This window comes from Polyodon spathula, chromosome 2 (assembly GCF_017654505.1).
Source record: "Polyodon spathula isolate WHYD16114869_AA chromosome 2, ASM1765450v1, whole genome shotgun sequence".
Taxonomy (NCBI): Eukaryota; Metazoa; Chordata; class Actinopteri; order Acipenseriformes; family Polyodontidae; genus Polyodon; species Polyodon spathula.
This window is the reverse complement of record NC_054535.1, coordinates 18747204-18771598: the sequence shown is the minus strand read 5'-3', so window position 1 is coordinate 18771598 and position 24395 is coordinate 18747204. Positions and strand designations below refer to the sequence as shown.

At 38.2% G+C, this 24395-nt stretch overlaps 1 protein-coding gene across 2 annotated transcripts in view; it reads left to right on the top strand.

The window, feature by feature from the left end:
• LOC121330992 (fibroblast growth factor receptor-like 1) overlaps window positions 1-24395 on the top strand; it is a 95376-nt gene that overhangs the window by 28392 nt on the left and 42589 nt on the right. For both annotated transcript variants that reach the window (XM_041278078.1, XM_041278069.1), the window contains exon 3: window positions 22789-23061. In XM_041278078.1, coding sequence (XP_041134012.1) covers window positions 22789-23061 — 273 coding nt within the window. The remainder of the gene's footprint in view (window positions 1-22788; window positions 23062-24395) is intronic.

Sequence of the window (24395 nt, the reverse complement as noted above, 5' to 3'; positions counted from 1 at the left end):
TGGTTAGACAGGAAAACAGAGAGCTGGTGGTGTACTGCTCGCTTGAGAGTTTTAGAGAGGAAGGGTAACAGCGAGACAGGATGGTAGTTATGGAGGGAGGTGGGTTCGAGGGTAGGTATTTTGAGGAGGAGGGTGATAGAGGCTTGTTTAAAGACTGAGGGAAAGAGGCCAGAGAGGAGAGAGGTGTTGAGAATGGAGTAGATGAAGGGGAGTAGAGCAGGAGCAGCAGCCTGAAAGAGGTGAGTGAGGAGGGGGTCCAGGGCACACATAGTGGGTTTGTGACCCTAGAGGAGGGAAGAGAGATCAAAGTCTGAGAGGGGAGAGAAGGAGAAGGAGGGTGAGCTAGTAGGGGAGACAGAGGGTGTTGGGGTTGGAGCGGGAGGGGGTGGGGGAGTAGGAGAGGTGTTAAAAAGTTTGCGGATATCAGATTTTAGAGGCGAAAGAGACAAAGTCATCAGAGGATATGGAGGAGAGGGCAGGGTTGAGGAGGGAGGAGAAGGTAGAGAGTAGTTTCTGGGGGTTGTTAGTGGAGGATTGGATAATAGATTGGAAATAGGAGTGTTTAGCAGATGAGAGAATAGAGGAGAAGGAGGAGAGGAGGGAGCGGTAGAGGTCTAGGGCAGCAGGGAGTTTGGTTCTCTTCCATTTCTTTTCAGCAGAGCACAGTTTTGTTCTTGCTGAGTGGTGCACAGAGGAAAGCCAGGGTTGGGGAGGGGAGGGGCGGGACAGTCGGGAGGTGAGGGGACAGAGGGAGTCGGGGGAGGTGAAGAGGGTGGAGGTAGCAGAGTCTACAGAGTTGGGAGATAGGAGGGAAGTGAGAGAGTGGTGGATGCAAGGACAGAGGGGGAGAGAGCGCGGAGGTTATGGTGGAAGGTGACAGTGGGGGTAGGTGGAGTAGGGAGAGAGGGGAGCGACAGAGAAAAAGAGTTGAAATAGTGATCAGAGAGGTCCACAGGTGAGACAGAGAGGGTGGAGGGGGAGCAGGCCCTGGAGAAGGTGAGGTCCAGTTGATGGCTAGCTTTGTGCATAGGAGGGGATGGAGAGAGAGAGAAGTTGAAGGAGTGAAGGAGAGGAAGGAATCTGGCAGAGTGGGTGGGGTTGGAGAGATGGATATTGAAATCATCTAACAGGACAGTTGGGGTAGACAGAGAGGGGAGGGAAGAGAGGAGATAGTTGAGTTCATCGAGAAAGTGAGTGAAAGGTCCAGTGGGACGGTACAGTACAATTAGCAAGAGTTGACAGCATGAAATTCAAGGGCGTTAACAGAGAGTGAGGAGAGGTCAGAGGGGACAGAAAAGAGTAAGGAGTGAGAGAGGAGAAGACCAGTCCCACCTCCCCGTCCAGTGAGACGCGAAGTATGGGACAGGGTGTAGAAAGAGGACAGGGTAGCAGGAGTTACAGTTATCTGGAGAGAGCCAGGTTTCAGTGAGAGCAAGGAAATCGAGATAGAGGTGGGAGACAAAGGCAGAGATGAAATCAGCTTTGTTAGCAGAAGAGTGACAGTTCCAGAGTGCACCAGAGAGAGTGTGGAAGGGGGGAGAGGCAGAGGGATGAGGTTAGAGGGGTTAGGGGAGCAGCGGCAGAGAGAAGATAGAGGACAGGAGAGGACAGAATAACAGGGATGTGAGAGACAGACATAGCAGGACAGGTGAGACAGATAGGTACAGTATCTGAGTGTTCACTTATACAGATGACTGTTAATACAAATGTGAATGTATTTAGAGTTCAACTGTAATCTACACTCTCCAAAGAAAATTGACTTCCTTCACTGCAGACAGGCTGAAGTTGCTGTTTTCTTTTATTGCATCATTGTCTACCTTCAAGCCAGTATGATAACCACTGAGTTGCTTCTGCCAAAAAGCACAAAATGACATAAAAACAGCTTCTAATACTTTCCCATTATCATAACAGGGAAACAAAAACAAAAACAAACAACAAAAAAATCTTACAGGCTATCCAAGGACATTATATTTTAGCATTTCTAAATGTGATGTTCATGGGAAGAGTGGAAACATTTGGGAAACAGGAGAAGAAAGTTCATCGTGAAATGCCTTGACATTTCGATTTGTGTCTGGTGAGAGGCAAAAAGAAAGATTGATAATGATAGTAATGAAAGTCTTTCCACTGAAGTAATTTTGCATGAAACATTAAATCAAACTGTGCTATAATTTTTTCCACAGTACTGTAGTTAATTACATGGGGGAATAAGGCTTCTGAGTTACAGCAGTGGGAAGGATTTATAGTGGTGATTTCATACAGAAAAAAATTGACGTTCTTCATTTGTTTCTTTAGAAATGTGTTATCTCTTGTTTTCTGGAAGTCTGCACCAGTAGATCACAGCTCACTGTTGTTTTAACCCATTCACCCTCACTGATGACTCCTGACTTCAACAGACAGCCACACACATAATGCTGCTTTTAACAGGCATGCTTGAGTCAAGCCATGATTATACACAGAAAGACAACAAAACCCTGGAGCTTCCTGTGAGTGTGTGGTTGTTGGTTTAGTCTCCATGCCAGCTCAGTGTTCTCCATCACTGCTGCTGCTTAATGTCACCTAGGCTTATTTGCTTTACCATTTTCTGGAACATAGGGCCACCCTGTCTTCTGTTCAGAAAAATCACTGAAGCAGGCACTAAAAAAGAATATATAACAATATCACTCCTATCCCACCTTTTGCAAATTACAGAAAAGGTATTCAGCACGGAGAATCCGCCATGGATGAGATGTATTGGTTGCAGTTGTAGGTGGTTTGATGAACTGTGATGGGCGCCTGAATGAATAATAAATTTGGCCGGAGTGGGTGCGCAAAGGCTACCTGCATAAGGCCGACTGGAAAAACATGAACTGTTACATGCGCCCCAGTGCCTCAGCTAGGAAGTCGCTATAAGCCACCCCCCTCGGGACAAGGCACACTGCGAGGTGGTGCCTATATGTGCTTGCTGATGACGTGTTGGTTAGAGGCGGATTCTCCTGCAGAAAAGCAACCAAGATCGCAACTCAAAATACGAAGGTAAAACTAAGAAATGACGTCAAGTGAAATATGCCTCCAAAAATCAATACCATTAATGATTTTCCTCTTGAGTTGTTTAGTTAGAGTATTTTAATAATTGTTGACTGGGTTTAACAAAAAAAGTCTCATAGAAATATTGCATTCTCAGTACTGTAAAAACTGATTTGCGGGAGTGTTGAAAGCTTTCAAATGCACAATCTTCACCAAGTTCAAGGTAATGCTAAAATAGTTTTAAAAAGTAGAGATTGCCAGCTCTACCCCATGGGCCTAGAAAGATTTACTAGAAAAGATAACATTTTGTGTGTCCTCGGTGATGGGAAATGTGTGGTTTGGCTTCTACTGTTTCCTGCACGCGTATTCCTTCTGGAGCAGCTGTTTTTATTCTTTCTAATATTTATGTCTGCAAGTCAACTTACTCCTGACGGTTCAAAGCCTCTGCAGTAGAACTTATTAAAACGTTATGGCAGCAAAATGCATTACTTTCCAAAAGCTTATGGTGGTGCTATGTCGTTTTCAAACAAGCTCAAGGATCCCTGATTTCTGAAGCAGTTAACTTGATTCACTGGGCTTTATCATAACGAGCAGAAAAAAATAAATAATAATAATAATAATAATTTCAAAGACTAAACTTGCACAGAGCTGTTTGATGCAGCCACTAACTAGTGTTTTACCAGTGCCACCTGTCAGTAAGGCCTCATAAAACACAGACTTGAGATCCTTGCTGAAATGTATTATCTTTCAATCTCGTCTGCTGTGTTTTAACAATTTGTTCTGATTAATGGAATCACTGTTTGGTGTTACTAAAACTAATGTGGGTCTTTAAAGGCACAGCAGACCAAGCTTGACTACGCACATCAATGGCCAGATGTATTGCCTGCCAAACAGACCCCTTCTACAGCTTACGCACAAGCCATCATTCCATCATTCCATCACCCCAGTCCTGTTTTATAAGGCCTAATGGGCGTTCATTGACAAACTGAATTACCACTTGCAAATTCTGCCTCACCTTCTGAAGTGTCTTTTCTTCACACTCCTTTGTTAAACCATCAAATACACTGTCAGCTTTGCTGTGTTCTGGTTGCTGTCCCTGGGAAAGATTTAAGGGATCACAGGAACCAACAAGACATGCATTTCCATTAGGGATGCTCATCAATCTCCCTGCTTGTTTACCATACCTCAAGGCTGAACGAGAGAGGGAAGGCAGGACAGGAGGAGGCTTTTTCGGCCATCAGGGTTTTTTTTTAATTTGCTGCACAGGTCTTGTCTTGCTTTTTATCAAACAAGCATATTTATCTATAGAGTTTACTCATGTAGTAATTGAATAGTCCCTATTTCTTAATGTATACTCAATTGCATGTTAGATTTGGTTTGCAAAGTCTAAACTAAAGTGTTACTAATACCTTTAAAATTAAAAGGTCAGTTTCACGAGAAATTTGCTTCATGTGAAATCTTTTCCATTCTTTTTAAAGGTCAAAAACATACACATACATATTTGCTAGCTATCCTAGTGAGCTGGTATGTGCATCTTGGTGTAAATTTAAAAGTTTAATTTGCTGTGAATATTTTAAGTTAATGCTGAAATGACTGTCTTTACCTGTCCTTTGTTTGAGTGTCTATAGAGTTCTGTTATTCTTCACTGGCCTGTGTGACTCATTAAAGCGGCTGGGTCCTTATCACAGGCACCTGAAACATTAGCGTTACCTGATAGGCCTCACTTCCTGCTCCACCTCGGCCTTCCCAGCGAATCAGGTTCGATATTGAATTTACATTAGGTGCACCAGAAGAAAGGCTCATTGTCCCTTTCCTTGTTCGTTTCTTATCTATCGATTTGAAGGAGAAGAAAATGGTATTGATTACGATGTGGTCCCAGGCTGATAGCCTTGAATCTGTTTGAAAAAAGCAGCCTTTTTTTATTGAGCTTGCAGTCGGGGGAATCGCTTGGAAGTGATTTTATCTCTTTGCTCTGAAATGTATAGCTCTTGTGGCAGATTCCATTAATGGAAATAATGGCCTTTCACAACTCTTCACTCAGGTTTGGTGCCTCAGTTTTCTGCTAGCTCTTTCTTTCTTTCTTTCTTTCTTTCTTTCTTTCTTTCTTTCTTTCTTTCTTTCTTTCTTTCTTTCTTTCTTCATAGTTTGCTATGGCAGAGATTCATCTTTTGAAAACCTGAATATTGCAATCTCCCCTTGCTTCAAATGTGGGCACCCATAGAGAGAGTCCCTAGAAGTTCACCACGATTCCTTGCCTTCCTGTCAGGGTTTTCTTCTCAGTCAAAAACTGGTTCTGGCTGATTACAACAGTGATAGAGCAGGCTGGTTATAATGTACCTCAACAGAACATCAGTTATTCTAAAGTTTTTAAAACAGAAGAACAATACAATGTGAGAATGTACTGTACAAAAGAATAAGTACATTTTACTAGGTAATTAAGCCTCATTCAGCAGTAGTACTATTACATTGCATTTTGTGAAGCAGAACAGGTTAAATTGAACACCTGCTCTGTTAAAACTGAGCCCTGTGAGGACCACCAGTTCCAGCAGCAAAGATAGCCCGGTCTGACAGTCAGAAGCTAATTTCAAAACTTTTACAAGTCTGCCTTCCCTCAAGCACAGGTAACCTCACATTCTCACTTCGTCCTTTCAAAACTTTATAGACATATTTGTTCAGCATACAAAGCCAGTTCTTCATTGTCAATGTAACCTCTGACAGGTGTGGAAAAAAAGGAATACCTGGTATTATTATATATTAGCCTGTCATGCCTTTTAACCTTTCCATTCTTTTTTTGCTTGAGCTGCATGCTACAGCTTTCCCTCAGTAAAAAAAAAAAAAAAAAAAAAACCTTCAAAAATCTGTTGACTGGCCTTTTGGTTCATAAGAACATAAGAACATAAGAAAGTTTACAAACGAGAGGAGGCCATTCGGCCCATCTTGCTCGTTTGGTTGTTAGTAGCTTATTGATCCCAAAATCTCATCAAGCAGCTTCTTGAAGGATCCCAGGGTGTCAGCTTCAACAACATTACTGTGGAGTTGATTCCAGACCCTCACAATTCTCTGTGTAAAAAAGTGCCTCCTATTTACTGTTCTGAATGCCCCTTTGTCTAATCTCCAGTTGTGACCCCTGGTCCTTGTTTCTTTTTTCAGGCTGAAAAAGTCCCTTGGGTCGACACTGTCAATACCTTTTAGAATTTTGAATGCTTGAATTAGGTTGCCACGTAGTCTTCTTTGTTCAAGACTGAACAGATTCAATTCTTTTAGCCTGTCTGCATATGACATGCCTTTTAAGCCCGGAATAATTCTGGTCGCTGTTCTTTGCACTCTTTCTAGAGCAGCAATATCTTTTTTATAGCGAGGTGACCAGAACTGCACACAATATTCAAGATGAGGTCTTACTAGTGCATTGTACAGTTTTAACATTACTTCCCTTGATTTAAATTCAACACTTTTCACAATGTATCCGAGCATCTTGTTAGCCTTTTTTATAGCTTCCCCACATTGTCTAGATGAAGACATTTCTGAGTCAACAAAAACTCCTAGGTCTTTTTCATAGATTCCTTCTCCAATTTCAGTATCTCCCATATGATATTTATAATGTACATTTTTATTTCCTGCGTGCAGTACCTTACACTTTTCTCTATTAAATGTCATTTGCTATGTGTCTGCCCAGTTCTGAATCTTGTCTAGATCATTTTGAATGACCTTTGCTGCTGCAACAGTGTTTGCCACTCCTCCTACTTTTGTGTCGTCTGCAAATTTAACAAGTTTGCTTACTATACCAGAATCTAAATCATTAATGTAGATTAGGAATAGCAGAGGACCTAATACTGATCCCTGTGGTACACCACTGGTTACCACACTCCATTCTGAGGTTTTTCCTCTAATCAGTACTTTCTGTTTTCTACATGTTAACCACTCCCTAATCCATGTACATGTGTTTCCTTGAATCCCAACTGCGTTCAGTTTGAGAATTAATCTTTTGTGCGGGACTTTGTCAAAAGCTTTCTGGAAATCTAAATAAACCATGTCATATGCTTTGCAATTATCCATTATCGATGTTGCATCCTCAAAAAAATCAAGCAAGTTAGTTAGACACGATCTCCCTTTCCTAAAACCATGTTGACTGTCTCCCAGGACCCTGTTACCATATAGGTAATTTTCCATTTGGATCTTATTATAGTTTCCATAAGTTTGCATATAATAGAAGTCAGGCTTACTGGTCTGTAGTTACCTGGTTCAGTTTTGTTTCCCTTTTTGTGGATCGGTATTACGTTTGCAATTTTCCAGTCTGTCGGTACCACCCCTGTGTCAAGAGACTGCTGCATGATCTTGGTTAGCGGTTTGTAAATTACTTCTTTCATTTCTTTGAGTACTGCTGGGAGGATCTCATCCGGCCCAGGGGATTTGTTTATTTTAAGCGCTCCTAGTCCCTTTAACACTTCTGCCTCAGTTATGCTAAAGTTATTTAAAACTGGATAGGAACTGGATGACATGTGGGGCATGTTGTCAGTATCTTCCTTTGTAAAAACTTGTGAAAAGTAATCATTTTCATTTGAACCAGGACAACCCCCTAGAGATATCTCACTTCAGAGTGGGCCCCTGCTTTATGCAGAACTCGGTAGATGCTACTAGTGGAGGGGGGAATATTTGAGGAGAAAGGTTAAAGAAAATACCCTTGCTTTCTGTCGGCAATTCTCTCTGTTCAGATCACAGTAATTGCATTTGGAATACCATGGGTGTACCTAACGCCCACAATCAATGTGTGACCTGAAACTCACTTTTTCCTAAATTGTTATGTAGATTATATTATTTTTTGTAAAGCCATAATTTGCTTTAAAAGCCATGTCGAAAAAAGAGTAATACCAATTATTGCTGAGGGATTACATATTATATATCAGGTTGTGTTTTTTTTTTTTTTTCCCTTAATTGTTTGGCAGTGATGTAAGGTGGAAAATATAATTTTGTAAATGTAATATCTTCAGCATTGTAGTATATATTTATGAAGTTAGTGTGAAGCAGTCTTATACATTTAATGGACCTGATCAATCTTTTATTACTGATACAAAAGAAAAAATCTGACTGACTGCAGGTCCTCCTTTTAAAAACAGGAACTGTGTTTTATCTTTTAAGTTTTGGAATTAATTCCAACAGGCGTTTTACACTTTCTGTCTTGGGATACTGGAAACTACCATTGTTAGCAATGCATTGTTCTGTCTCTCCCTGTAATTAGATGCTATTTCAAACTGCCTGGAACTTCACACCAAACTTCGTATTAACTGTTGTGCCCCTTCTTTCATGTGTGCTTAGCTGCTCCAATTTAAACTTAACCACTAAGAAACAAAACACATAACTTACCTGACCTATGATTTGTAGTGTACTGTCCACCTCCCTTATTACCCAATTATATAAGACAGCTCTAACGAAGATTCCACATTGTAAACCAGTTTCAAATGCCTTTAATGTTATTATTACATTTGTAAAGTATATTGCCAGGCAATTTAACCCAATGTTAAAATCTGCTACAAACGCTAGGGAATGTAGTATAAAGAAATGCCTTACAAGAGTGTGCTACCCTTATACAAGTTTACCACAGTAAAAGCATAGAAGTGTCTAACACAGTATAGTGAAAACATAAAGCATGGGTAAGCATTGTAAAGAATAGCGAGGTAAGGTAAAGCTTATTAAGACACATGGTAAAGCAGGGTAAACTATGGTAAATGCATATAGTCATGTGACGATTAGAAAAGCATAGGAAAACTTTATAAGGGTCTCAAGTCACATTCTCTTGTTCCTGTGCATGAGGTTTGGTGCCTGAGGCAGTATTTTAATAGCTGTGGTTTAAGAATTGTAAGCAATTGACCTATTGACAGCAGTGCTGGTTAAAGTCTTCACCCATCAGTGTGCATCGTTGTTTGCAGTGCACAGTACTCAGTCGGGCACTGTCACCTAAGGCACTATCTGCAGTTGCTGTTGCTACATACAATGACTGTGTGTGAGCGGGGGTACAGTACTGAATGTGCGTGTATGTGTTGCCTGGGTTTAAATTGCCAAATCTGATTAGGAATAAACATAGGACAGCAGTACTTGGGAGATAAATTCTGACATACAGTAACAAGAAGAAGTGGAACCAAATTGAACTAGCTTGACTTGATTTCTAAGTGTTTAGAAAGGTTTATGAACTAACATCTTCTCTCTAGCATCGTAGCAGAATCATGAAGAGGTTTTCCACCTTTTGAAGGGGTAGTACTGTGCCTGTGACAGATGGTCAACAGTTCATTTTAAAGTCCAATTTAATTGAGACATGTTTAAGTTGAAACATTGAATACAAAAAGGTATCTGGTATAGTGATGCTGGTTTCCCACAATAGCAAAATAAAGCCTGCTGTTTGGATATTGTTTCTTGATCACTGGGGCTGGTCTTATTTGATCGCTTGGAGATTTCTCTCTAAAGCATGGTCAGTCTCTTATAAATATTTCCCATAGTAAAAATGTAGCAAAGTGCAATGAAGCATAGCGAAAGCATGGTACTGTGAAGTATAGGCAAATATTGCAAAAGAGCAGCAAGGTATGGTAAAGCATATTAATAAACATGGCCAACCATGGAAAGATATGAATACAGTAAATACACAGTATAACAATATGAAATGCATGGTAAAACTGCAAAAATGCCAAGCAGACATACCATGGTAAACTTTTATAAGTATACAGGTAAATACAGTATAAATATATTTTTTAGTACTGTATAACCATTGGGAAAATTCTGGTAAAACTGCAGAAATGCCATGGTAAACATTTATAAGGGGTTGCTCAGAAATATTAAGAGGGACATCACAAGCGAAGTATCACAAGACATACAGTTGCCTGAGCATCACATCATGCAACCATGTCTTTAGGACTTCTTTAAAAGAAAGTGGGGGGCTGATTGTGTCAGATTTATATAGTAGGAGCCAACCATGACATCACTGGCATTAGCTAGTGTGAATTTGTAGGTGGCTGTGCAGTTTCCCTTTCAACACTTACATATGCAGGTCTTTTGAGCTATTTAAATAAACATTTCTGGTTTGTAGATCTGTGCCAAAATATCTATAAATTACGCAAACATTGTTTTAACTGCATTTGCATTTCATTTTAGGTTATTCAAATACTGCTTGGTTTCCATAGCATGTAGACCTCTTTCCAGCATTTAAAAAAAAACATGTATGTCTTAGTCAAAAGAAAATATTTCGGCTGGGAAAAAAGGAAAAGTAGCCTACAATTTTAACATCATCATTCTTCGCGATGGTTTAACTAACAGTTCAGAACAATCGTCTGTTTACACACTACTAACTAGCACGGCAATATTTAAAATCCCTTTAAGTGCTTATGTCCAGGGTTTGTTTGATTTGGCCAGAACGTTTAAGTTTAGATAGCCCCTGCTGTTCATACAAGGTCCCCAACCAGAGGGAATTGATTCATTTAGTTATTAAATCTGTCTCTAAACTTTCTGTTATCTGTGTAATGGTTTAGTATAGTGCTAGTTGTTTTTTCTCTGTAGTATCCCTTATAAAAGTGTATTATATTAAAAGCATATCGAGCTATATAAATCTTAGTAAAAGCATTGTACGATAAAGACCAGAGGGGTATAGTAAAGTATATTAATAAACATAGCAGACCATCGCAAATTTGCATAATGGATGTTGTTTGGAACTACTCCAATGTCACTGTTCTAACAACCCCCCACCCTCCCAGCTAATAACATGCTAGTCTTTTGATAAAAAATTAAAATCCATCTAAATGACAGGTGTTTGCAGCATCTTTGTATTTTCTAGTGAGCACAGCTATAAAAGTTATTTACAATTAAAGGCTGCTGTTTCTAATATTGTGGGCATTTCATTTCTGCTCTGGCTTCAAGGTTAGCTAAAGCTTGTCTTTGAAAAGCTGGGGGTGGGTGGGGAGTGGGGTTTAGCTTTCAGATTCAGTGCTGGTAATGTGACCTCGGTTTTGATTGCCGTTGCCCTTCACACATAATGCTTCCAAGAAAGTTCAAAGCCTTCGCCTTGGTGGAGAGGGAGGAAATCTGTTTTTTAATGTGAATTCCTAATTCCAGTGTGGCGCGGTAGCCTCCCAGCCCAGGTGGTATTGCAGGGACAGAGACAGAAATCTGCACGGTTAAATGTGCTAATGCGCTTTTTATTCAAACAAATAACCCTAACAAAACACTCTTGACAAAATAAAAGGCAGAAGGGCCAAAGCAAAAGGTCTTTCAAAACTCACGATAATAAACAAACACGGAACACAGAACATCCACCACAGCCCTGAGCCTCAATCACCAATATCAACTAACCCTTTCTAAATACCACCCGTGAACACCTATTTTATACTTCTGTGTGTTTGCAAGGAGGATTACATACCCGTGCGCTGGCAGGGCTTTGGCCCTGCCACACTGGCACAGCCAGCCAGCCAGTGGAATGGGCCAGGAACAGCTTCTCACAGGCCTTCGGATAGCTTTGATATTCTGAGAAGTAGAATTACCTTTGTAGCAGTTTTTTTTTTTCTCAGTGGGGGTGTGGGTGGAGGGGGGGGGGGGGGGGGGGGTGCGTACATTCATAGTTGCCTAGATTCTTAAACAGAACACCTGGAAAGGGCTCTGTGATGGAGATGGATTTGTGCCATTATCTCCATACCTATTTCAGTTTTTCAAGATGTGTATTTTACTGGTGTCTCAAAAGTGTCTTGCAGTAAAATGTTTAATCTATCTATAAATCTATTTACTGTAAAAGTGTGTAAAAGTGATACATATCCCACAACTGTTGTTACTTTAGAGCCCTGGCGTTTTATCATTTGTCAGGTTTAAATGTAAAAATAAGTACAAATAAAAACCCTTAATATCACAACAGTGTATGTTTAACCGAAAATGTACTGTTTTGCACTGATTTTTCAATTGTTTTCAAAAAGATTGATGAAGTGCTAACTACTGTAATTGCATACTGTTTGGTGGAATGAGTCAAAGTCAAATTTTAACACAAATGTAAAATAATGACTACAAATTAAATATCAGCTTTTTCATTGAAAAAATGTGTATGATTCAACAGTAAGCAGCCGTTTGCACAGAGGATTTAAGCACTTAGTTTCAATTGAAATATTGGAATATTGTTTGTTGTTGTTTTTTGCCAGAATAACTTGAATGATAATGACAATAATGCATATAAAGCCCAGATAAATCAATAACTAAATAACAGATTTCTATCACAGCCGGTAGTCCGGTTCAGTGCTCTGTTTCAAGGGTAAGATTTACAGAGCAGTTCCATCCTGCTGTTTCCTCCTACAATTTCCAGCAGGGAGGGGGTCTTAGAAGCTTGGCAGGGTTCCATCCATTCAGCTCTAGTTCTGTGTGTGTGTGTTGACAGCCCGCTGGGGTGCTGTTCACAGAGTCCAATGTAAGCATTTTTCCCAGTTATGTACTGGGATGTACTTAATGCAGAGCCGGGCTTTGATCTCCACACAATGAGTCTGCAGCCTAGTGAAACTAAGCAAGACCGTTCTTCTGCCTTCAGCTCCGTGCTCTAGTAACATTTATTGATGTCAAGTTCTTTGTCCAGCTCTGACTAAAGTGTCCAAAAGTCAGTGGGCCATATGTTTTATTGCCTTGCTTTTTCTGACTACCTTTCCTTAATGATAAGCATTTGTGACAATTTGGTGAGCCCTTCAGATGGTTTGGTTGGTGTCAAGGATTTACATTTTTCATTTAAATATAAGCACCTTTAATTCTGCTGTACAGTGTTTATATTACTATATGATTAAACCAGAATTTATATTATTGCAATATAAACGGTTGAAGAAGGTAAGGAAATTGGTGTTTTGGAAAGCTTTTCACAATTGTATTGTAAAGGGACTAAATGTTTGAATCCTATAAATAGGCCGAGATATGCATTCACATTTTGCGCATTTAGCACATGCGCATGTAATGTACAAACATACATGTTTATTGTGTATCGAATTATTATTTTCTTGGCCATTCATTTTGTCTGCTCAAATAATGTCCAGCAAACCAGGGCTTTTATTAAACGCAAAACATTCCTTTGTTATACTATTATTAAACACGGTGGTAAGACTATACATTTTATTTTGTCCTTGGCCCTGTGAAAGTTTATACGATGCAGAGCAGGCTCCTTACTGGTGACATTAGGACGGGTCTGGCCAGTGTGTTTAATGATCTTGAAGGTAAGACCCCGGTTCCTGTGTTCTGGCTGCCATGGTATTTATACTCTGTTGATAAAGTGATAAAATGCTTATGCTGAGGCTAACAGCTGGAATCACTCCCAAGAAGGCCTTATCTTCTGCAGTGCTTTCAGTGATTCATCAGAAAATTTCCCTTTCATTATCTTAGCGCCGTTTAAAGTTCTTAAAGTACTGATGGGACTTTAAAGTCCCATTTATCAAAATGTATGTAAAAAATAAAATGGTCCTATTCTTATTCTCAATAAAAGTTATTTTTTTTATTTTTTAACTTAAAAATTATTACAAAAATCATTCAGGACTTAAAGGGTTCAAATACTTTACCTCACAGTATGTTGGAATACACTATATACTCCTCCACCAACTGTTAAGGTTCATGTGTGAAATCTGTAAATTTATAGATTTACCAGCTCACCAGCCAATATATAAAATAACTAAGCAGATGGTAGTTAATGCTACGTCAGTTAATGTTACAGCATTTGAGGTCATTCGGAAATAAAGTAATGTCAGGGAGCTTAATTGCAAAAAAAACCCAACAATTCTGTAAGATCTGTTATGTACTTGGGTAAATTAACCAATTCATTATTTATTTATCTTAAACTCCAGCCTTAGGATTTTTTTGGTATTATTTGATTAATCTTTCTAAACTTCACTGCATCCCTTCTTGCAATAGTATTATTATTATTATTATTATTATTATTATTATTATTATTATTATTATATTATTATAATAATAATAATAATAATAATAATAATAATAATAATAATAATAATGTATTTAGCAGAGACCATGTATTAATGTTTTGTCCTGAATACAGACATAATTAGAAACAGATTTCTGGTTTTATTTCTAACCATTTTATCCCCCTTGTCGTTCGCTTGAAAAAAATGCACTTTCCCGATATTATTTTAAATCAGAATTGACCACAGGCCAAACATTAGGCATGGTAATAATGACATATCTTCAGTGACACTCAAGCCTCTACTAAGTGTGATTTTAGTATTATTCAGTTGAACTCATTTAGAAAAAAAGTATAACCTAAGTGCACACATGTTTTGCATTTCAGTGAGAATCATATGTACTGTGCTACGTCATTTTGTGCCAGCAAAATATTATTTTGAATATTGTGAATTGTTGCCAGACAGTGATTGTGGATATAAGTAAGAGAGATTTTTACTACCATCGCCTTACTTATTTTATACATTGACCGGTGAGCTGGTAAATCTACACATTTACCAGTTAATCTATACATTTACCGGTTATTCTATACATTTACCGGTTAATCTACACATTAACCAATTTTACACATGAACTGTAACAGGGGGGAGATCTGTGCTGTGTATATAATGTTTTTTTTCCTCACCACAGTAAGTCCCCACATAGCACAGACATTCTGAGGGTGTGTGAGCGTCCTCTGATCTCACAAGCCTCAAGCCAGAATTGCTTTTACTCCCAGAGAAGAGAGATCAACCCTGCCTCTTATTTACTCTGAATGTGCTTGGTGTCTGGCCAGTAGGGTTTGCTGTTGTGCGATGAGGAGAAGCAATCCCTGCCAGTTTCCCATCCCCCACTCTGGGAGTGTCAGAGCTAATGTGACGCTCCCTTCGGAGTCCCCAGCAAAATACGGCCTCTTTGCACAGCCCAGACGCGGAGCTGTGTGACTCATCCTGCACTCCCAGCGGCAGTGCTTAACTGGGTGAGCCACTCGGGGGACCCCTGGGAATTTGGTCTTTTTAAAAGCATTATTATTTTTATTATTAATTATTTTTTAATTTTTAATTTTTTTTCTAAATGTAACAAATTTTCACAGAACCGTTCGTTCAAGCCTCTGTCAGTCACATACCTGAAAACACAAGACAGCTGAGCTGCTTTTACCATTACATCTATGTACTTGGCTTCCTGTAGGTCTCCTTTTTATTGCATCTAGCAAAACCTGAGACACTAAAGAGAATAAGCCATTCTGAATCTTGTTAGAGGTATCCGAGAACACTGTGGCTGTTGACAAGTGATTGCTTAACATGCTGTCATAGAAAGTATCAGAGAAAGTAATTCCACATAATTACCTCTGTTTACTGTATATAAAAAAAAAAACTTGGAGCAGCCCTAATAATATATATATATATATATATATATATATATATATATATATATATATATATACACACACACACACACACACACACACACACACATATATATATATACATATATATATATATATATATATATATATATATATATATATATATATATACAGTACACCTTCAGTATAACAAACCTGTTGGGGTCCAAGCCTTATGTTCATTATATCAAGGGGTTCGTTATAGCGAAAGGACAATCAAAATGAACGATAAGACTTTTGGAGTAAGTTAATGAGATGAAATTATGAATACAAGTAGAATTACACGTACCTGTTCGCCTCATGTACGCGGTATTCTGCCTTTGCTTTATTCTATTCGTTAAAGAATTAAAGCGCAGTACAGAAAGCACAAATCCCTAATTGAAGCTGAACTTATATTAAAAATCAATCAGACACAAATCATTTCAAAGTGCACCAAATCTTAATCCAACATGCAAGAATCCCAAACTGAGTTTTTATTCCAAATCAACCCGTCATGCTGCCACATTCTGATTTTCATTCTTGGATTTGGTTTTCTTAGTTTTAAATCAGCACCATCACTCTCGCAAATCCCAACTTCCCTCCCATAATCCCGTGAGCTTCACGTGTCTTTCTGTGGCCCTTGTTCCACAAGATTGCTAGCCACTGAAACACGTTTTCATCGCTCCAATTTGATCCTAATACAAACAAGCTGTAATACCTTCTCGAGTATTCACTCTGAAGGCTTCTGCTATTTTCTGAAGGAAATAAATCTTAAACCAAACGAAAAAAAAAAACCCATGCACTACTACATGCTATTTTTACAATGTGTGTTTAGAATGCCATTTCTAAAAACTGGAAAAAGCTATAATCCACATGATTGTTTTTTTTAAATGTGTTTTTCTAAAATTAAAATTGAACAATTCCAGAATCTCTCCAGAATTCAATATTGTTTCATCTTTTAAGACATTCAAGCATATTCCAAAGCCCTTCACTCCTTTTCCTGGGTTGAGATGTGCCAAAAGCAGCAGACTGTTTTAACATTGAAGGTCACATTATAATTGTATTTCATAACAGATACAGCTTTTAATTAAGGAAATCTCTGTCGAAACAATCCAAGCAGACTTGCTCTAAAACACAGATGAGAAAGTGCTGAGAATGAGAACCAGTTTCACATAAACTAGTGCACTCTGGCTTAAATAGTAAGTAGCAGCATTCCATTGTGTTCCATGACATTGTGTTCAGTACCATATCATGTATTGTTATTGCTGTGTTGCCTGTTTCACAATGTGAGCAATTATCTGTGCACTAGAGCGGACATTCTGAATAGAGCTTTTACACAGACTTTAAAGTTATAAGTATAAAAAGTTGTCAGGTTGTTAACAGTGAAAAGAAAAAAATATAGGTGCATTATTTAAACAGTTGTAGCAGCACATGGAGACGTGTAAATCTATATTTTTTGGAACCCTGTTATTTGCTATTTAAACACAAGTTAACTTCTAGGATCTTACTATACTGTATGAAAACTATAACCATTCTAGGCCAGGTCTGCTAAATTGGAAACTGGGAAGCGTACAGTTCCTTAAAATATATACAAGTGATGACTTCACTACCATCTTGATGCTTAGTCATCTTCAATCCCAATACAACTGTTTGATTGGCACAGGTTCAATCTTGTAGTCGGAGTGTGAATTGAAATAGAAGCCTGAACACATCACCCATGACTAGTCACATTGAAGTATTTCGTACAATAGATATTTTACCTTCCAAAGTTTTTGTAACTGCATTTTTTATACAATTTACAACACCCCATTGCTTCTGTTGTTTTGATTTCTTGTGCATTTATATGAAATCAAACCACTGTAACTGAAAATCTTGGAAAATTGTCAAAATAGGCAAATGAGTGTTTTACCTAATTTAATTGATGACTTTAAAACAGTAGGCCACACATGCAATTCATTGAGAATAGTAAGAGAAAAGGAACACACGGACAGAAAATAGTAAAGGAAAAGGAACACATAGACACACATGGTAAAATGCACAAGACTTTCCAAAGCACAGTGATCTAACATTTTCACACGAGGGCGTAATTTTTCCGTATCACACACTAGTGACCGAAAATTGCAATTCTCACACCCAGAGGTTTTCTTCCAGAGAAGTGTATAAATGATATAAATGACATAACTTGAGGTATTCTAATAGATGTGCACACCACTATAGTTAAAACTATAAGAAACATATAAGTCAAGTAGACAAGCATGTCCATAAAACATTCTGGTCAATGTCTTCATGGTCGATACAATACAGTTTGATTTGGCCCCTTTGTATTTAAGTAGTTTTCCCAGAATACTGCCGTTTTCTGGAACAGCTGTTAGTTTATTTAACAAAACAGTGTTACAAAAAAACCAAAACAGAAAAAACAAAAAAACATAGGCTCTGTAGACTACACAACCTATTAGAACTGAAACCCTGCATTCAGTCAAGGTTGTAAACCATATTTATAAAGGCTGGGGCTCAGTGGTGATCCTTATGCTTGCAATTTCTTAAATTCGCTGGGGCATTAAATGCCTGGCTGTCAGGTTGTGGATTTATATAGGAGGAGGCAGGATGACAAGGCCCAGATCTGATCCAGGAGCCAGAGCTAAATGAGCCCGCAGAGAGTTCAGCACAAGAAAACGATAAATTACCTAGAGGAGCCTGGCCTTCAGATATTCCGCTTTTACAGAGTGTTTGTGATCAACGCCACCATATTTTCCTGTATTTCTCGAAGTGTTACTTCAAAATGAAAAATAGATTTAAAGAAATAAAGTTAAACCACGTGAAGGATTTAGCAAAGTTTTATATTATTATTATTATTATTATTATTATTATTATTATTATTATTATTATTATTATTATTATTATTGTTATTTTATGTTTCCTTCACACATTCAGATACTCAGTCATGACTTACAGCTCAAGCTTTTGGCAGTACCAGTCAGCCTGGAGCATCACAGATTTTCTGTTTCTGTGAAGGTGCTATGAAGTTTTTTTCTGCCAGCAAAATCAGATTTTCAATTATTTTTCATGTATTTCATTTTATTACAATATTGTCAATGTACAACATAGTCATTTCTTAATGTCATATAAACAATAGTTCTCTTAATACTATATTTCATATAAACAGAGTGGTTTACTAACTGCATGATCCAGCAATACGTTGCATTTTCCGCTTTTTCTAAGTTGAGTAGTGTTCCTCATTTCCGGTTTTTATATTTTAAAAAAGAATTCTAGGAATTTTTCACAGTTTATTTTACATATATTAAAATAGTGATAAAATCGGTAAAAAAAAAATAATAATTATTTGAAGCATATGTAAAAATCGGGGTAAAAATATCTCAGTATACACACTTTACATGTGGAATATGATGCGTAGCAGTTCTGATTTCTGATTAAGTTTAATGTCCCTGGCATTTATGATGAAGCAGAATTTTTGCAAGTTAAAGCCACGTTTTCCCAAGTTAGCTGATACTAAGTATCCTGTAATTTTACAGTAAAATTTGGAATAAACCGGAAACGAGGAACATTAAAAAGTTATATGCGTGTTGGTAATTGTGCTGGAAACTTATGCCTTGCTTCTTAAAAACACTTCAAATTGAATGTATAGAAGTTGCCTTCCTTTTATAATTATGCAACATTGACAGAACAATTATTAGTTAAGTGATGATTTGGCCGATTGTGATATAATAACAACATATTATGTATTGAAGCGTGAAGTTTCAATATGTAATATGTAAATACTAGTTTATTTTTTATGTGGCTTTATTTAAATAAGGGATATTAAATTTGGCCTTTTTTTTTTAGAAATTCATTCCAGTATTTAAACCAAAGGAAAAAAGCTAGCTAAAAAAACAAAAAAACAAATGCTGATCAACTAAAAAAGATTTAATTAGTCATTAAATAAATGGCTGTTGCCACGGGTTACTCCAGAGTGGGGCTCTGTGTTGTTTATGGGCTTGTTGCCCAGGTAGTACTGTCAAAGGAGATGCGATGCAATTTTAACCAGCCTGGCCATGAAGAAAGTCGCACAGAGTCAAGTGCAGCAGTTGCAGCCTCCCTGCAGACATAAACAATTACACTTACAATTTCCTGCTTGTGCGCTCGCATTGAGATGTCTGTCTGAAATCAGAAGGAAAGCTGATGATTTATCATGCTGTCTGCTTTCAGAAATTGCCAGGTTAAAACTTAATGAGCAGCAGTTTAAGAGAATTAGAGAATCCAGGTTAATCTGTAGGAGGTAGACGCCTGCATATTTGGGTGCTTGCATCATTAAATGAGAGCAAGAAAGAGCTGCCTGTTGTGCTGTTGATCATTTTGTTTTTCATTCTTTATTTTCAATTTGACAACACTTTATGTTTAATAAAACCTTCAGGTAGCGTGCAAGTGGGCTTAGTGTATTCTCTGTTTTATTTGTACATTCAATTAGCTTAAGAACTGTTTTCACTTGTCATTGTGGAATATATTTTTTATGGTGTTTTTTGTTTTATGTTTTTCAAAGTAATTAATTCAATTTGAACCCCCTTTTTTCAGAAGGAAGTTTGCCTTGGTTGTAAGTCCGCAGTATATCAATTTGCCTCTGCCCAGTTTGTTTGTAATTTTTCACTGTTTGCTGTTTTACAGCTTTTATTGAAAAGGTAATCAGGTAACTTTGTCATTTTAGTAAACAATATAAATAAATACTTGAGGGCGCTAGGACCATGTAGAAGCTACTGGAGTCAGGGTTGGCTCCAGTCCAAATTAATTAGTCAATTGGATGATTTGTCAGTTGTTTAACAATGTAATTGGTTGTGTTTAAAAGGTGTGCATGTGTGTGGTTCGGAGAGGGTGATGACAGGAGTTGTGTTTGGAGAGCTGGAGAGTGAGAGAGAGAGTGAGTGTGAGTTTGAGAGTGAGTGTGAGTGTGAGGGTGAGGGTGAGGGTGAGTGTGAGTGTGAGAGTGAGTGTGAGAGTGAGTGTGAGAGTGAGTGTGAGTGTGAATGTGAGAGTGAGAGTGAGAGTGAGTGTGGGAGTGAGAGTGAGTGTGAGAGTGAGAGTGAGAGTGAGTGTGAGAGTGAGTGTGAGTGTGAGTGTGAGATTGAGAGTGAGAGAGACGAGCGAGTTGATTATTACTAGTACTGTGAAACTGGACAACAAACTACCAGAAAAGGTATTTGGACTACGTCTTTGATTGTGATTTGGTTTTGAAGAAGAGGTAACAGGCTTAGCCTGCCTCGTTATTAGATAGAGACAAGCTCTGTTTGGCTAGGACATGAGATCGGGTTAGGTTTTGTTTTGTTTTTCTTTTCTTTTTATTACTGTAAATAATAAACACACGCTACGGCGTTTTCTCGCATTCTGGTTGTGTCAAGTGTTTGTTTGAAGAAGGAAAACCTGTGACCAGAACAGATCCATCCATCACAATATATATATATATATATATATATATATATATATATATATATATATATATATATATATATATATATATATATATATATATATAGTTATTTTTATTTTTTGCATAAAATGTATGATGGACTTGGATAAGTAAATGACTTTCATTTTCAAAATGTCCAGGACATTTAGCCTCTCTTGGAATTTCCTTTTTGTAATTATATTTAATGTGTTAATTAGTGGCGTAATGATTCAGCGGTATGGACGATATATCGGTCCAGGCACCTGGTGAGCTCACGTCTGCAGGACTGGGCTTTGTCCTCCAGTGACTGGTAGCTCTCTGATGTCCGTGGGATCAGACTCCCTCTGAACCTTCAGTTCTCCTGATCTGTGTGGGGAATTGCTGTGATGAGGGAGATAATTGTACCTTCTAAATTGGAGAGAAAACTGGGAGTAAAATAACTGTACACTCAGTTAAAAAAATTACATTAAAAAACTGTGTTGCTACAGTGACCAAATTACTGTATTTCTAGCAAGTGTGGGTTCAAAAACCATGACCAGCAAGTTTACAAGAATTTAAAAAGCATATTTAATGTCAAGCAATCTCGAGGCACCTTGGAAATTGGCGATAATAAAGAATTTGTACAACACCATGAAAATACTTACAATGAGTTGTTCATTGAAGCTAAACTAATCTGTAACTTGTAAATTAAAAACAAAGTTTTTTTAAAACGTTTTTTGAGTGGACTATCCAATTATAGCAAATTGGTTTTAACATTTCTGCCCAAATTGAACAGTAGGTTAATTAAACCAGCACCCCCTGGTGCTGCTCTTCTCTTACTGCCAGCAGGCTGTGACCTTGTTTTGTGTACGGTTAAGTGACTCCTTTATATACACCATGGTGAAATTAACTGAGCATCCATGTTCATAAATATCTGGTGGTGCTCCTTTAAATAATAAATTGCCAGGTTTCCTGCTTATAAACAAGTGCGACTTCCAGGCAGCTCCGCAAAGCTTTCAGTTAAGGGTGACTGCCAGCTACAGACATTTACATTGTTTTGAAAAAGGGGTAAAAGTTGAAATGCATACTGCAGAGATTTGCCAATGCGGTTTATAACACGGATCATCCAAAAGATACATCATTTTCCTCAGCAACAATGGGGGACCACTTTCACTAACTTTGTATTGTTTCTTATTTGTTTCCTGTCCTACATGTCAGTTTCTCACTCCTTCCCTAGTAGGAAGCTTACTTCCATAGGCACCATTTATCTGGTGCCCCTTGTTTCAGGTTTATAATCAGGGAGGAGCTGATGTAGCCTAATGATGGCTCATTACAAGTGTTCTGGAGGATCGGCGGCATGTAAATGCTAGCCCAGATGGCTTGCATCAGTGGAACTATAGAAAGATAATTATCCTGCCTGGAGGTTTTTTTAAACTACTCATCTACTCCTCCCCCTGCCATATAACAGAAAACTCTGTCAGACAAGCCTAGCATTCTTATTCCTGTATGTGGGTATGCTGACAAATAACCAACATCTTTGATGTGGCAAGTCACTGGATAGGTTTTTTTTTTCTTCTTCTTCTCCTTTAAACACATTCATTTGTTAATATTTAGTGGTGCACAAAAAAAAAAAAAAAAGTCCACGGAGTTTCCCCCTGTTGAATTAGAAAGAGCTTTAAATTGCAAACAGCACTTGTTGGATATTGTTGCATTCCTTTGCCGTACTCTGCTTGCAGTCTTACTCTTTCCCTGCATGTTCATGTGGCTGCTGTTTAGGCCAGATACCTATGTTCAGCCTGAACTGACACCCAGTCCTGTCACAAGTGTCAGTGAAAGACTGAAAAAAAACTGAATTATCTGATTTTTCTTATTCCAAGCATGCTTACTGTCAACCTGTAGCAGTTTTAGGTAAGCTAAATGTAGTACACTGTACTTGTTGATGGTGTTCGTTTGATGGGTCTAGACTGAAATGTTAAACAGAGTTTTTTTTTTTTTATAGAATAAATATTTCGGATGATCTATGTTAAAGAAATCTCCTTTGTTGTGTTGTATTTAGGTCCGCCGAGAATTGCAGACAAGGTAATCCATCGCCAGACGGTAAGAATTGGCCGAACCGTGAAGTTGTTGTGCCCGGTTGAAGGAGACCCCCCGCCACTCACCATGTGGACCAAAGACGGGCGCACCATCCATAGCGGCTGGACGAGGTTCCGTGTGCTCCGGCAGGGGCTCAAAATCAAGGAGGTGGAGGCAGAAGATGCCGGGACCTACATCTGTAAGGCTACCAACGGCTTCGGCAGCATCAACATCAACTATACGCTCATTGTGATTGGTGAGTCTTTTAGCATTCCATTACTAGGTGCAGCTTTTCTGTGTGTGCTCTAAATAGGTGAGCCGCTCTGAGCAGAGCAGCTCAATGAAAGAACCCACTTAAGGGCATGTTCTGAAATCAGTATGAGAAATAGTGCTTGTTTTAAAATGTATATATTTTTTTCACTTTTTTTGGCTGCCTTCAATGAGCCGGAGAAATAATATGACTTTAGTATTTTAAACTAAAGAAACAGACTAGGTGATATCTGTTCCATGCCAACACTAGGCCATGTCCTGAAGGCACAGCCATTATCCTAATTAATTGGTGACAAATTGAGGCCATACCCAGCAGGGCTCGTGTTGCCTCACGGTCGATATTTATCTTGTGATCCCTCAGAGTCTCGCACGACCCCTGATCCCTTATAACACAAGTGTCTCGAGCAGGTGCTGCCCTGTCTTTTGTTTTGACTCCCCCGTGGAGAGGAGGCTCATATTGTTTAGTTTTGCTGATGACTGTGTGTTGTAACATCAACAAGCTGTCGATGCACAGATGAGCTGACGAGATATTTTTGGTTGACACCCTACAAATGACGGATTTTTGGATGGAGCAGATCAATAATTCAGGCTGTTAATTTTTATTTGGTTGGTTGAGTAGACAACACTTCGATGCTGTTGTACTTTTAGCACAATTAATGTATACAGTAAATCCACACACATACACGCAGACATGCGCGCACACACACACACACACATATATATATATAAGTATATAAAAAAATGTGTTAACATAACATTATTCAGCAGGTTTAATTCAACTTTTATGAATATATTGATTGACTGTGGGCTTTAAAATACCCACATTCATATTTTCATGTATTGTGCCCTGTGTATGATGTCAAAACTTTGTACCGAGCCTGCAGAAAATTTATATAAAAAATGCACTTGAAAGGAAATTAGCTGGCACTGAAACGGGTGGCAACAATCCTGACATCTTGTCAGTTTCATTTTTATATTTGTTGCTGACTTTAACAGGATATTATGTCAATGGAAACTGTTGAAATATTAAATAAACAGTTATTAACTTTTTTTCACTCAGAGCATGTCAAATGCATTATTTGGGCTTTACCCTTTATTTTCTGTGGCAGACACACTTTCTATTAAACTATCATTATATTTTCAAAAGCTGATTTGAAACATTTATTAAAAATGTTATTACTACTGAAAGAAATTAAAAACTTGTTTTTCTTGTCTTGTGATTTGACAAAGTTGGTTCAAAACAATTTAATGCTTAATTTCTCTTAGCTTGTAAGCACATTTAGGAAAATTGCCACTGACATTTTTCAAAAGCAGTACCAA